At 43.4% G+C, this 13,913-nt stretch overlaps 1 protein-coding gene across 6 annotated transcripts in view; it reads left to right on the top strand.

Annotated features, from left to right (window-relative positions):
• LOC103458082 (estrogen receptor beta) overlaps positions 1-13,913 on the top strand; it is a 154,968-nt gene that overhangs the window by 130,452 nt on the left and 10,603 nt on the right. For all 6 annotated transcript variants that reach the window (XM_081603649.1, XM_081603648.1, XM_017302625.2 and 3 more), the window contains one exon: positions 9,736-9,869. In XM_081603649.1, the coding sequence (XP_081459775.1) occupies positions 9,736-9,869 (134 nt within the window). The remainder of the gene's footprint in view (positions 1-9,735; positions 9,870-13,913) is intronic.

Raw genomic sequence — 13,913 nt, 5'->3', positions numbered from 1 at the left:
GGGGTTCTGATGCTTCCACGAAGACAGCCCTTTTTGCCCAAGCCCTTGCAACACCATGCTGATGAAGGAGTTTCTGAGAAGTGTACGCAGACAAAGACTTGTGTCATGCACACTTGTTCCTCGTGGGATTTGGTGCTGGTCTTGCACGCACTGGTTAAATCTCCATCTGAGTCTTTATATCAGGCTCCACTGAAGTTTTTATCTTTCAAAACAGCTCTATTGACAGCCCTGAAATCTGCAGAGAGAGTGAGTGATTTATCCACTCTCTCTGTTTCCCTTTTATGTCTCAAGATATGAGCCTATGGCAGCTCAGCTATGCTGCGTCCTAACCCTGCTTTTACTTCTAAAAGCATCACAGATTGAGAGATAACACTGAATGGCTTTTGCTCTCACAATCTGAGGAGTAAAGTGTTAAGTCTTAAGAGCCGCACTGTCACTCTCATTGTCTGTTCGTGCATTAAAAAGATAACTCTGCAGGACATTTCTGTCTGTCCAGCACCTTCCATATTGGTTGTATAAGGCTAGATTCATATATATATATATATATTATATAATTTTTTTTCTTTCTTTAAATATATATATGTGTGTGTGTGCGTGTGTGTGCGTGTGTGTGTGTGTGTGTGCGCACACACATTTAACATTTTGCCCCCCCCAGAGGGGGGGTAGGCAATATATATAAAATAACTAAACTGAATATTTGGTTATTTTTTAAGCCCCTCTGTCATTTGACATGTTATAATTAACACCTTTGACTGGCGCACATGGAGACATGACAGACTTTAAGAAAGAGTTCATTGCAGAGGAAACTAAAATCAATCAAATAAAAGATCCTTTCTGAATATCATCTCATGGACACTGAACTAAATGCGTTTTTCTGACCGGGAGCTGACAATGTGTTGAAGAGTTATGGACACCTTGGTTAGGAAGCTCTGTTTTGACAGGTAATTTGACAGGTAAAAATAGTCCGGGTTGGACCAGAATTATTTGCCTGATGGTGGCTCGGGCTTCTAATGAGTTTACATTTAATGAGTTTGGAGCACACAGAGAAAACCTAAAGAGAATGTGATCTACTTATTGTAGTTTAAGTAGAGGAATAACAGCTGACTGTTGAGAGAGGAAAGAAATTAAAGTGCAGATCTGTTAGGCAGAAACAAGCGCAGTGCGCTGGGCAATAAATGCACTTAAATGCTCCACCGTTACGCTCCAAATAATCGCACATGAGATGACAAATGCCAAATATACAATATATAGTTACACTGCTTATGTTAATGGTGTTTTCAAAACAAAACCAGTAAAAACTTAACTGAGTTAATATGTCAGATTCCCTCCTCACCCTCGTCTTGATAAGAACAGAGAGCAGTTCGCTGGTTTCTGTCCAGAATGTGATCAAGCGCACAGCTGACACTTGGTGCTCAGACAGTTTCAACTTTACACACAGTGAACATCGTGGAGCTCATTATTAATCTTGTTAAGAACAATATCTGTCAGAGAATCATCTCTGATCTGGACATTTTAACGGACCAGAGGCTTGGAGCGCCTAGCGCAGCTGATCCGCTTCTGCGGGGTTTTTCTCCCGCTGATGGAAGTCAGTGCGGGGTCAGGAAACGATCAGAGTTCTGTCGTCTCCTAATCACGTCATTTCTCGCAGAGAAATAATAAATGTTTGATGACTACAAATTGGAAATAAAATGACTTTTTTTCTTTGATGGACAACAAAAAAACTCTCTCGCAATCTCTGCTCCAAACTAGAACATTATCGGCCCCTCTTCGGTTTTTTTCTCTTTTTTGCGGAGGATCAATAAATAACTTATTGGTGTTTTACCATCACCACCAGGTATAAAGTGCTCTAGCCTTTGAATTGTATCACAGCGCAGCATAACTGAAACACCCAGGAGAACAATTTCAGCTTGTTTTTATGAGTATAAAGGAGGCTGGTATCGCGCCTGATAAAAATCTATTTATTTATGTCATCACATGGACTTATATAAAGTTTTATACATTTTCTTTTCATATATTTATTATTGTTTTTCTTCTTTAGATATTAGTTGACTTAGAATGATTCCAAATAATGTACAGGAATAACCTGGTGCTGTTACATGTCAATCATCAGGGGGGGCCACTGGGCGGGCCAATCAGATGACAGGGGGGGGGGGCACTGGCCCCCTGGCCCACCCTCTGGCTCCACCAGAGGGTGGGCCAGCAGATGCCACTGACATTTCGCCCACAATCTCTCCATCGCCATCCGCCGTCAGCGAGCCAGATTCAGAAGACACATCCACTTCTTCCTGCAGCAAAGCATCCTCGAGAGGGAGAAAGTTCACTGGCATCAACAGGTTGCGATGTACAATCTTCACCTGGCCTGTGGAAGTATTCTGCAGCTTAAAGGTTTGACTTGTGTCATTCTTGTCCAAGACCGTATAGACAACATTCTCCCAGCGATCTGCAAGTTTTCTCTTGCCACGTCCCTTTTTGTTGGCTAAAAGAACACGGTCTCCAATCTCTACTGGGGATCCCCGGACCTTCCGGTTGTAGATATCCGTGTGGCACTGCAATTGTTTGCTTGCCATTCTTTGTGCAATGTCCATTGCCTCCTTGAGGTCTTTCCTTAGTGTCTGGACATATCGGTCATAATCATGATGGTCAATGACAGAGCGAAAGATTATATCAATTGAGAGTCTTGGCACCCTGCCAAACATCAACAGAAATGGAGCAAAGCCGGTTGTCTCATGAACAGTGCAGTTGTATGCAACTGCACTGAGTGCATCAGGCCATCGTTGCTTAGCTTTCGGAGGCAAGGCACAAATCATATTGCCCAAGGTGCGGTTCATCTTTTCACAAGAACCATTACCCATTGGGTGATATGGAGTCGTGTGGGACTTCTGGACACCAGCAACACTCAATAGTTCAGAGATTAGTGCACTCTCAAAATTTGCTCCCTGATCAGAGTGTAAGCGTCTTGGAAAGCCGTAGACACAGAAATAGTTATACCACAGTTGGTGAGTCACTGCCTTGGCAGACTGGTTGGGGCATACAAAGGCCTGTGCCATCTTTGTAAAATGGTCTGTGACCACAAGCACATCCACTGATTTGTTTGCAGAGTCTTCAGCCGACCAAAAGTCTATGCAGACCAGTTCCAGGGGCTCTGATGTCTTGATGTTCTCTAAAGGTGCTCTAGCCTCTGGTTCAGGTGACTTGCTAACAATGCATCGCTTGCAGCACCTCACATACTCTGCCACATGTTTAGCCATGCCAGACCAGTGAAATCTTTGCCTGGCCAGATAAAGGGTGGGGGTGTTTTAGTGTTTTAGTGGGGGTGTTGCTTAAAATCAGCCAGAGGCATACTTGAACAGGCAGTGTCACTAAAGTGCTGTTTGAGGATCTCAAAAATAGGCTCTGGGCCTTCCTTAAGACATAAGGATGGCTTACTACGAATGCCCACCCTGACTATCTCTCTTGCCCTCCCTGCCAGTTTACTAAGCACTTCATCAGCCTGTTCAGCCACCTGTACTCCTCTTTTCTTCAAATAGGTCATTATCATTTCCTCCCATTCCTGAACACTGCATGTGTCACAACCATCCCCTCTAAAACACACAGGTTCTTTAACATCAGATTTCACAATCACATTCAAAAGTGAAGGTTCTGAGAGCACATTACTGGCAGATCCAAGTACACTGTTTCCCAGTCCACAGCCCAAGCGAGACTCAATACAAGATGCAATGCTTTCTCCAATAGAAACACCAATTTGCTTTGCTATCTCTGCATAAAGGCTCTCCTTAGGTTTGGTGTCTGATTTAGAATGATGGGAGTCATCACAGTCACCATCAACAGGATTTTCATTTAACTCAGCAAAGATGGGCCAAGGTGTGGATGAGACTGGGGCTGCCAGCAAACCTGCTCTACCCCTGCCAAATGACTGCAGTGGGGTGAAACTAACTGTCCCCCTCCCTCTCCCAAAACCAGGAAAGTCTGTCATGATTCAGATCTGCTTCGTCCTATTTTTTTAGTTTATTTATCTTTTTTATTTTTTTATTTATCTTTTTTTTTCAATCAGATGCACAGAATCCCACCTCAGAGTTCGAATAGAAAACAGCAAATGGCAGAAAGGAGGGAAATTCTACGGGGTTTCCCTCCAACCGTTGTCCAGGAAATAGATGGCACCGCTGCAGATACAGGATTGCTGTAGCTCGGGTGACGGTACCAATATGGACACCTTGGTTAGGAAGCTCATTTGCAAACCTTTTGTTGAAACGCCGCCTTTACCTCCACTCTCCAGTACAAAACAGAGAAAACTAAAGAGAATGCAACATGGAGCTATCCATTTACAGTCTAAACCAGTGGTCCCCAAACTACGGCCCGCGGGCCGGATCCGGCCCGCCTCCACATTTGGTCCGGCCCCCTGAACAATACCAGAGAGCATTTAGAAGTTTTTTCATATACCGTATTTTTCAGACTACAAGCTGTTTATATGCGGATTTTTCTTCAACCGCTGAAGAGGGGGCTCTTTAGCAGGAAGTGAATCATTGGAAGTCTGGTTACTTGCGTGCCAACATTGAGCCCACAAACAGCAAAATGAGTAAGAAACAGATCAGATGTCTTTTGAAAGTTTCTTTACAAAGGGGAAAAGGCCCAGAGAAGAGACAGGAGAATGGATTTATCCAGGACTCCCAGATGGGACCGTCTGGTTGCAGAGAAACAAGCTCAGGGCTCCGTTAGTCATTATCGTGAGTTAAAATTTTCACGAAAGTAAGATGTTCGTTTTTGTGGCGTTTCTTTATCTTATTTCAATGGGATATATAACGTTACCATAGCGACCAACGTCAGAGCGTTTGGGCAGTGGTCGAGAGGAGAGGAGTAGAGCTTCGGCCGATTCTCCAAACCTGACCACAGAGCTGATAAAAGTCAAACAGGTTTGATGGTTCGTGTTCAGCCACACGGCACGAACCGATTCCAGTCACAAACATCCCAATTCCAGAGGATAATTCAGTAAAACCCCAACATAGCGGAAATTTAGAATAACCAAACACGGATGATGATGTGGAAGCAATAGTGATAGTTTGTGGAGTCATTTTAGAGATAAAAGACGTAATAAAAAGAAAAGGCGGTGGATGAAAGACGACGGGAGCAGCCGCTCTATTTGCTGCACTCTGATTTGGAGGTGAATATGTTTTTTCATAGTTAACATTTTTACATGAATAAACATAATAATGACATTTTAGATTTAATAATAAACATTTCCACATATCATCTCCGATATCCACCGGACTCTCAGTTGCGCAATATGTCAGCTGTTTGGGATTCCCCTACGTCACCGCGCTTTTTGATGGGCTTCCTGTCACATTCAACAGGTTGTATTCTCGTTCCCAGTCAGAAAAAAACCCACAGGCTGCGATAAAAGGGCCAAGACAACCCAAATAGGGCATATTCAGTATTTAGTGGGAACACCAACATGCAGAAGCCTTATCTGACTGTTCATCCCCCCTCCCACTCCCCCTGTCCCGGGCCGCAACAAAATTTCCAAGTCTTGACCGGTCTGCGGTAATAAACAGGTTGGGACCACTGATTTAACACATACTAGTAGCAGACACGAAGGATCAGCACTTTTACTGCTACAGTTACCGTTCGGAAACTACCGTAATCAGTTCTGTTAAATCTAATCTTGGCAACTTTTTCAACCCTAATAAATGTGATATTCAATTGACCTGTTATGACTCAAATTTTGGGTGTCCGCCCACCTCTGCTGCTGCTGCATTGTTGTGGAAAACCGGCAGAGAAATCTGAGGCTTAGATGTGTATGTTTACTGGTTTAAAAAACAAACTGAGCTTTGGGGTTGTGGCTTATAGTCCGGTGCGGCTCATAGTTCAGAAAATACGGACTATAATCCTTCCTGGATTTATTCTGTGAAGAACCCGGAAAGGATTATTTGATTGTGCTTTCTGGAAAACGATATATTTTTTACATTTAGGCACTCCTGCAATCGTCTTTTTCTGTTTCACTTTTTCTGTTACAAACTGACTCCGGCCCCCAACAGAGAAGGAAAAAGTTATGTGGCCCTCACAGGAAAAAGTTTCACCCAGAAGGAGAGCGATACTCAGAAGGAGCACGGCAGACATAACATCTGTCCGTTTTTGAGTAGTGAAACCATGCAAAAATAAATAAATAAATGAAATAAATCCTGGCAAAAACGCACGCCCGAACTGCGGACAGGGTTAAAAAAAAAAAAAAAAAAGGAAAAATCTCGCAGAGTTCAATTGTTCGGTTTGGTTCAGACAGATCCAACTGTCGATAAACCAGCGCAGGTTTCTCTGCAGATGCGACCAGGAAGAATTTGAGAAGCTGAGCGTTCAGACCCCAGCGGGTGAAGAGATGTAATTTAAGTGGAGTCGCTTAATTTCATTTGTTATAAGTTATTGGAGCCACTGTTAGTGGTTTGGTGTCACTACGGAGAAAAAGTTAAATGCATTTATCTGCTTTATGTGTGATGGGATCTGGATTCAATTAGGTGAATATTAACTAAACCGCATAAAAATGTGGCTAAATAGTCTATGTTAGTATGTTTTGACAGGTAATTTGACAGGTAAAAGTAGTGCTGGTCAGACCAGAATTATTTGCCTGATGGTGGTTCGGGCTTGTCATGAGTTTACATTTAATGAGTTTGCAGCACACAGAGAAAAACTAAAGAGAATGTGTGATCAAGTTGGGTTGATCTACTTATTGTAGTTTAAATAGAGGAGTAGCAGCTGACTGTTCAGGGAGGAAAGAAATGAAAGTGCAGATTTGTTAGACGGAAACAAGCACAGTGCGCTGGGCAATAAATGCGCATAAATGCTCCACGGTTACGCTCCAATTAATCACACATGAGATGACAAACGCCAAATATACAATATTTATACAATATATACACTGCTTAGTTAATGGTGTTTTAAAAACAAAACCAGAAAAACTTAACCTAGTTAATATGTCAGATTCCCTCCTCACCCTCGTCTTCTGTCTAGACTGTGATCAAGCGCAGCTGACTACTTGGTGCGCAGACAGTTTCAACTTTACGCACAGAGAACATCGCGGAGGTCATTATTAATCATTATAAGAACAATATCTATCAGAGAATCATCTGTGATGTGGTCGTTAGGAGAAGAATATCAGCTTGTTATGAGTACAAGCATAAAGGAGGCTGGAATCGCGCCTGATCTAAATCTATTTATTTATGTCATCACATGGACATATATAAAATTTTATACATTTTCTTTTCATATATTTATTGTTTTTCTTCTTTAGATATTAGGTTGGCTTAGAATGATTCCAAATAATGTACAGGAATGACCTGGTGCTGTTACATGTCAATCATCTGGGGGGGCCACTAGGTGGGGGCAATCAGATGACAGGTGAGGCACTGGTCCCCCCGTCTCCCACTCTGGCTCCGCCCCTGCCAGTAAGCCCCCCAGGAATAAAGTGGATAGAAGTGCATGACTTGCGGGGATGGGATGCAGTAATATAATTTGGATGTGCTGGAGTGGGGATCCATATTAAAGTTAGAGGATTGTAGCTCTGGACTTGGTCATCCCAAATTAAATTAACAATTTGAAACTTCAGAGTATTTCTACAAACATACAGTATATCTCTGCAAATATTTGAAGTTGTTATGCCTTTTGGGGAATGCTTAGTGCTATTAAAATGAAAAAAGCTGTAATAATCATCACCCATGTGAAGATCCATCACATTTTGTATTTCGGCTCTGTAATGATTTTAAGATAGGTTAGCAGCTTTGCACCCCCCCTCCCCCCACCCCCGTGCCTCTCCGTGGCTCTCTGTTGGTGAGAAAAAGTCCTGTAAATAATGCTATGCATGAGGGCGGACAGAGCCTGACTTTGACGCAGCAAAGGCGCACAGATTACGCGTGGTTATGCATGCAGCTAATGGATTCATGTCAAAACAAAAAAACCTTATATTCTTATACAGGACATGTGTTGGCTACACATCGGTGGCTTTAGATTTAGTTTTCGAGTTGACCAGTCAGAAATATTCCAGAAAGAATGCAGGCATGTCAGAACGAGCTCAAGTCGCTCTCTGGATATTATTGTCTCGGAAAAAGCTGTTTCATAATATTATTGGTTGAATATGGTGTCAATCAAAAGGGGCTCTAGGCTGCCCAATAAAAGCGTCATAATGGACACCGGCAGAGTTTAAACCCTTAAATCTCAGCCCCGGAAAAAACAATGGAAAAACACAGACGTTCCAGTGCAGGTTAAGGAGTTAAGTGTAAGAGACCATGTATAATTATTAAATGTGTTTTAATTAATGTTTGAAAAGACAAATAAATGGTTTCCTGTCATTTGTCTGAGTTCTTTTGTAGCAGTTTCTTGTATTCTGTTTCCATCATTTTCATATCTCTGAATACTTTACTCTGTGGTTAAATATTATCCTGTAAAATTAAATATTTTTCTCAATTAAATTAGCTGATCAGCTGATTAGCTGATTTAGTCACTGCAAACCAAGCCACACGTAAATATTGAATTTACAGCAAAATACATATTGGAGGCAAGATATAAGGTTATAGATTTGCAAAGATGAAACATTCCATTGTTAATTTGACTAACATGGCCATTAGAATGACCCAAATTTCAAAGCATTCTGTTAGGTCCTGTGTTTCACATCATTTATTCAACATAAAAGGTAGCACTACTGCTCTTGTATCAAAAATAATAAAGTTCTTACAATTGTAGAGATAAAATAAATACTAATTGTTGAGAGAACAATCCCATAAAGAACAGAATTCTGAGATCAATGTCAGATTTTTTTTCAGTGGCCCTAATCTTCTTCCATACAGAAAGCCCAGCAGACTATTTTTGAGTTTTCAGATAATCCTTTAGCCTTCAAGACCAACTAATCTGGATTTATCATAAAGTAGTAAGACACATATATTGCGAATTCACACACCCGCTAGAAGAAAATAAGCGCAGCCACTACAACACTTTCATTCTATTGGCTGCGAGATTGCCAGGAGACTGTGCCAAAAGGCAGTTTCATGTTTCGTAAGCGAGCAGAGAGTCCGAGCAGAGACTACGTGTGAGCGTGAGGAGAGGTTTTGAGTACAAGTGTTACAAGTTTTGAGAAGAAAGACATGAAGTCCTGCTTTCAAAATGAAAATGTAAGCAGAAGTATAAACATTTTTGAGAACAAAAGACCTGAAATCCTGCTTTCAAACTGCAAATGTGTGCTCTTGGATTATGGCAGAAAAATTCCCCAATATATGCAATATATATATATATATAAATCAGTCTTGCAATCAGGCCAGTTGGTCAGTGTTTATGAAGTGCTGGGATTATTTTTTTTCATTAATGCTTTTTTTCCCGATCTCCATCTTGTTGGACTAACCAGCATCTATCTTTTTTTGCTTCTTCAACAGTGGCTAACCAGCATCTGGTTATCACTGATGGTGCCACCAATTGCAAGGCAATTGGTTGCAATTGGTGCAAGGTGCCACCAACTGCAAGGCAATTGGTGGCACCTTGCAATTGGTGGGTTGCTGGTTCAATTCCCGCTTTGACTGCCTCTGTGGTTGTGTTATTGGGCAAGGTGCCTTGCCTGGTAGTGGTGGTCAGAGAGGCTGGTGGCGCCAGACATCTGTGCCTACTACCCAGTAGCTTACCACCATCAGTGTGTGAATTACTGAATGTAAAGTAAGGACTTATGGATTTGATAAAGCACTGAGTCATTTACCATTTACTCTGTCTTTTCAGGGAAGAGGGGCAGTGTGTGGAGGGCATCATGGAGATTTTCGACATGCTTCTTGCAGCAACCTCTCGCTTTCGGGAGCTCAAGTTGCAGAGGGAGGAGTACGTCTGTCTCAAGGCCATGATCCTTCTCAACTCCAGTGAGTTTTACCAACACAAAAAAATATTATGACAACAAATTACACCAAGGTTGCATGAGGATACAAAGTGTGCTTGGTGCTGTGTAATCAGTAAAGCAATGTGTGGTTTTCGTCCTTACATAACCTAGATGAGTTTAACCCTCAGCTTTGTTACTGTCATAATCTTGAACATGGAGGATTAGTGACAGTCACCACATCTCTGATTCACATACATTAAAAGAAAGGCACAAAACAACATTTTCTAAAATGAAAACAAGACTATTCAAAAAGTCTTGTGCTTATGTTGAGGGTAAAACAACATTTCAAACTGGAGAGACTCAGACGGACAAAGGGTATTGAGGAATTGAAGGGTGACTATTCTCAAAAATATAAGTAAGGAAATAATACACAGAGACGTAGTTCTTGCTGCTAGGCCATAGACGAGCCGGAGATTTATTACACCCACGGAAACAGTTTCGTCAGTTCAACACGTATAATCCATAACAAAATCTCTCCAACAAAAATCTCCCCGAAGTCTCAAATTCAACAGTTTTTATACTCTCAAGTCTCCATGAGTGTTCATTGGAAGGTTTCAACCAATGGAGAAAGGGTGTTGTTTTTGCCAACAGACTCTCAGCTGCTTTCCTCCAGTGTTTGTTGGGCGACCTTTAATACGAGTCCAAATAAGGACATAAGACCTCATGATTTCAATAGACCTAATCATCTGCTCCTTCTCAGAACTACCAAACAGACCAAATTTGTTAATGCTATCCCTCGAGACCACATTCCTTCCGAGTCCATCTGTGCACTTTGTACACAAATGGAAGGAAGGGAGTTGGGTCAGTTTGAACTAGAGCCTGCAGAGAATCCTTTAACAAAAACAACTCCATAGATGGTATTTCAGCTCCAACATAATCCCCCCTATTCCGCTTTTAAGTGGAATCCTAATTAACCTTAGCAGTTGTTTTTGCTATTTGCTATACTAAGTTTACACGGTTACCTGTGAACATAACTCTGTATATAAACTTAGAAATATATAAGGAAGTCAATTAAAAATGGAATAATGAATAGCGGGGGTAAACATTGTTTTCTTGAGTAACTGTAACTAATATAACAATTTCATTACATTGATTAACTCAATTGGACATTGCTTCCATGATTGTTCTTCCATTTGTATAAGGTCAAAAACCCTGTTGGCCTTTTTGTTGAATTGTGTTATTTCCAGGGAAAAATTACCTTATGGTCCCCGCTCGCCATGGGCGACCGCCAATATTCCCTAATACGGCACAAATGTAACACAATCATGGATCCACAGTGACCAAATCAGACATTCATGGTGATGGCTAATACTTCAACATTGATACATAATCTTGATGACAATTATGAAGAAGTGTCCAAAGTGCACATATAATCAGAGTGATTATGTGATTGAAATACTATTCATAATAATCAAAGTGATGGTCGCTTGATGTTTGTGCTCATTCACGCACTCTCACACTCACTCATAATGTTTTACAATTCATGTTCATTCACACATGTTCCTAGTGTGTTTATCTGGAGAGACTCAGACGGAAAAAAGGAAACAATTAAAAGATTTAATGACAGGAATGAATAACAGTTCTTTGGCGCTCGGACCCCGGCAGCTAATTTGAGCTGAGATTTGATGTGAACTCGATGAACATCCCGATAACTGATTAGGGATGCTCTCCACCGGCGCCCAACACTGGTGGTGGTGGTCAGGAAATGGTGCCATCCTAGAGCCGAAGGATGTGGGTGGAGAAGGGGAGGTGGTGGGTTGAACGCAGCTGGGAAGCAGCTGACGGCTTGGGTGTGGATCCTTTTATGCAGAGCCTGATTGCTGATTGAACGCACCGGGTGAGGTCCAGCACTGAGGTCGGAGATGAGCATGACGTCGATGGGCGAACGAAGTGGGTGGAGTCTTCCAGCTTGAACTTTCGCTAAAGCTCCATTTCAATCTGGAGAGACTCAGACGGAAAAAAGGAAACAATTAAAAGATTTAATGACAGGAACGAATAACAGTTCTTTGGCGCTCGGACCCCGGCAGCTAATTTGAGCTGAGATTTTATGTGAACTCAATGAACATCCCGATAACTGATTAGGGATGCTCTCCCCCCAAAAAAGGGCTGAGGCCGGGAAAGGTGAGATCTAAAACTTGTATGCCGACTTGATGATGAGTGGAGCCTACGGGTTGTAGGCCGAAGGAGTGCAGAAAACTAGAAGATGAGAAGCTGATGGAAGGAATCAAATGTGATTGATAGAGGGGTTTTCATGTTATGATGCTCATCTGGCGAATAAAGGCCTGCTAAGGAAAGAGCCGAAATAATACCAGGCAAGAGAGTGAAGGATAGTTGAAGGCACAGAGCCAGGTAGGAGTTGGGAAGCTAGGGGACACAAATATATCTGGAGAAAGGCTGTAGGATAGGTGCCCATGGTAAGGGAGCCACACTGAAAAGTATGAGGGACAGGAAAAACACTGAGACATGGACCAACAAAGAGAAAGGTTAGGACACGGGCCGGCTGGAGGGGCAGGTAATGTTGGGACATGGGCGAGCTGAAGGGGCAGGCAACGCTGGGACATGGGCGAGCTGAAGGGGCTGAGCGACGCTGGGACACGGGCCAGCTGCAGGGGCTGAGCGACGCTGGGACACGGGTCAGCTGCAGGGGCTGAGCGACGCTGGGACACGGGCCAGCTGCAGGGGCAGAGCGACGCTAGGACACGGGCCAGCTGCAGGGGCAGAGCGACGCTAGGACACGGGTCAGCTGCAGGGGCTGAGCGACGCTGGGACACGGGCCAGCTGCAGGGGCAGAGCGACGCTAGGACACGGGCCAGCTGCAGGGGCAGAGCGACGCTAGGACACGGGCCAGCTGCAGGGGCAGAGCGACGCTGGGACACGGGCCAGCTGCAGGGGCAGAGCGACGCTGGGACACGGGCCAGCTGCAGGGGCAGAGCGACGCTGGGACACGGGCCAGCTGCAGGGGCAGAGCGACGCTTGGACACGGGCCAGCTGCAGGGGCTGAGCGACGCTGGGACATGGGCCAGCTGTAGGGGCTGAAAGATGTGGGACGTGGGACGGCTACAGGGGCTTGAGTGACGCTGGGACGTGGGACAGCTGTCGGGGCAGAGACATGCAGGGTTACTGGGATGGCATGGAGTCAGACTGCTAAAGGGCCAGCTGATGGGTTACTGAGATAGCTTCAGGGAAACCGAAAGGTTGGCAATAGAGCTGATTAGTTTTTAGGATGCGAGTGAGTAATAACACAGAAACGAACCTGTAGGTAGCAGCATAGGAGGACACAGAAGGGACAATCACATAAGTTTACACTTTGGACAAGGTAGACCAACCACCACCAGCGAAATACGGAGTGCTCGTCTAGCACAGAGTGAGCTATGGACATGAGGAAGAGATGCATAATCATATGAAGAGAATATTGAAAAAGACAGGAGTGCTGACATAACGTTGAGGGAGTGCTTGGAGACTGGTTGAATGTAATCTAAAGCTATGGATGAGCATAAAGAGAAACTAAGATTCGAATTGAGGATAAAAGAAACAGGGGACATATAGAAAATAAAATTACAGAGCAAGACCTGAGATCAAACATGAAATGAGAGATTCCATCTAATAGCTGAACTGAACTGAGCAGAGGTGGAGAGAGACGGCTCATCAACAATAGTCTCAAAAGGATCAGGGGTGAAACGAGCAGATATAAGATGAAAGTCGGTCTATGACATGAAACGGAGTGGTGAAGGTTCAGCTTTATGGTAACACACGACTGATGAGAGCGACGACTTGGGATTGCTTGCGGAGATAGCCACTCAGGAAACAGGTTACGGCCAGGGAACTATTTTTTAAAAGCTGGAAACTCGAGCTGTTGATGGTGAAACTGAACCAACTATAGGAGATCCCCCCCAAAAAGGGCCATGCCCGACGGGCTGAATTTAAAATGGGAAATAGAAAGGAAATGCCATCTTAGACTTGTCAAAAGCTTTGACGTGTTGAGACGTGCCATGCGATTGAACTCCACTGGACCCGGCAGTGGGGTTGG

Source organism: Poecilia reticulata, chromosome 22 (genome assembly GCF_904066995.2).
Source record: "Poecilia reticulata chromosome 22, P_reticulata-male-v2, whole genome shotgun sequence".
Classification (NCBI taxonomy): Eukaryota; Metazoa; Chordata; class Actinopteri; order Cyprinodontiformes; family Poeciliidae; genus Poecilia; species Poecilia reticulata.
This window is presented reverse-complemented; position numbering and strand designations above follow the sequence as displayed.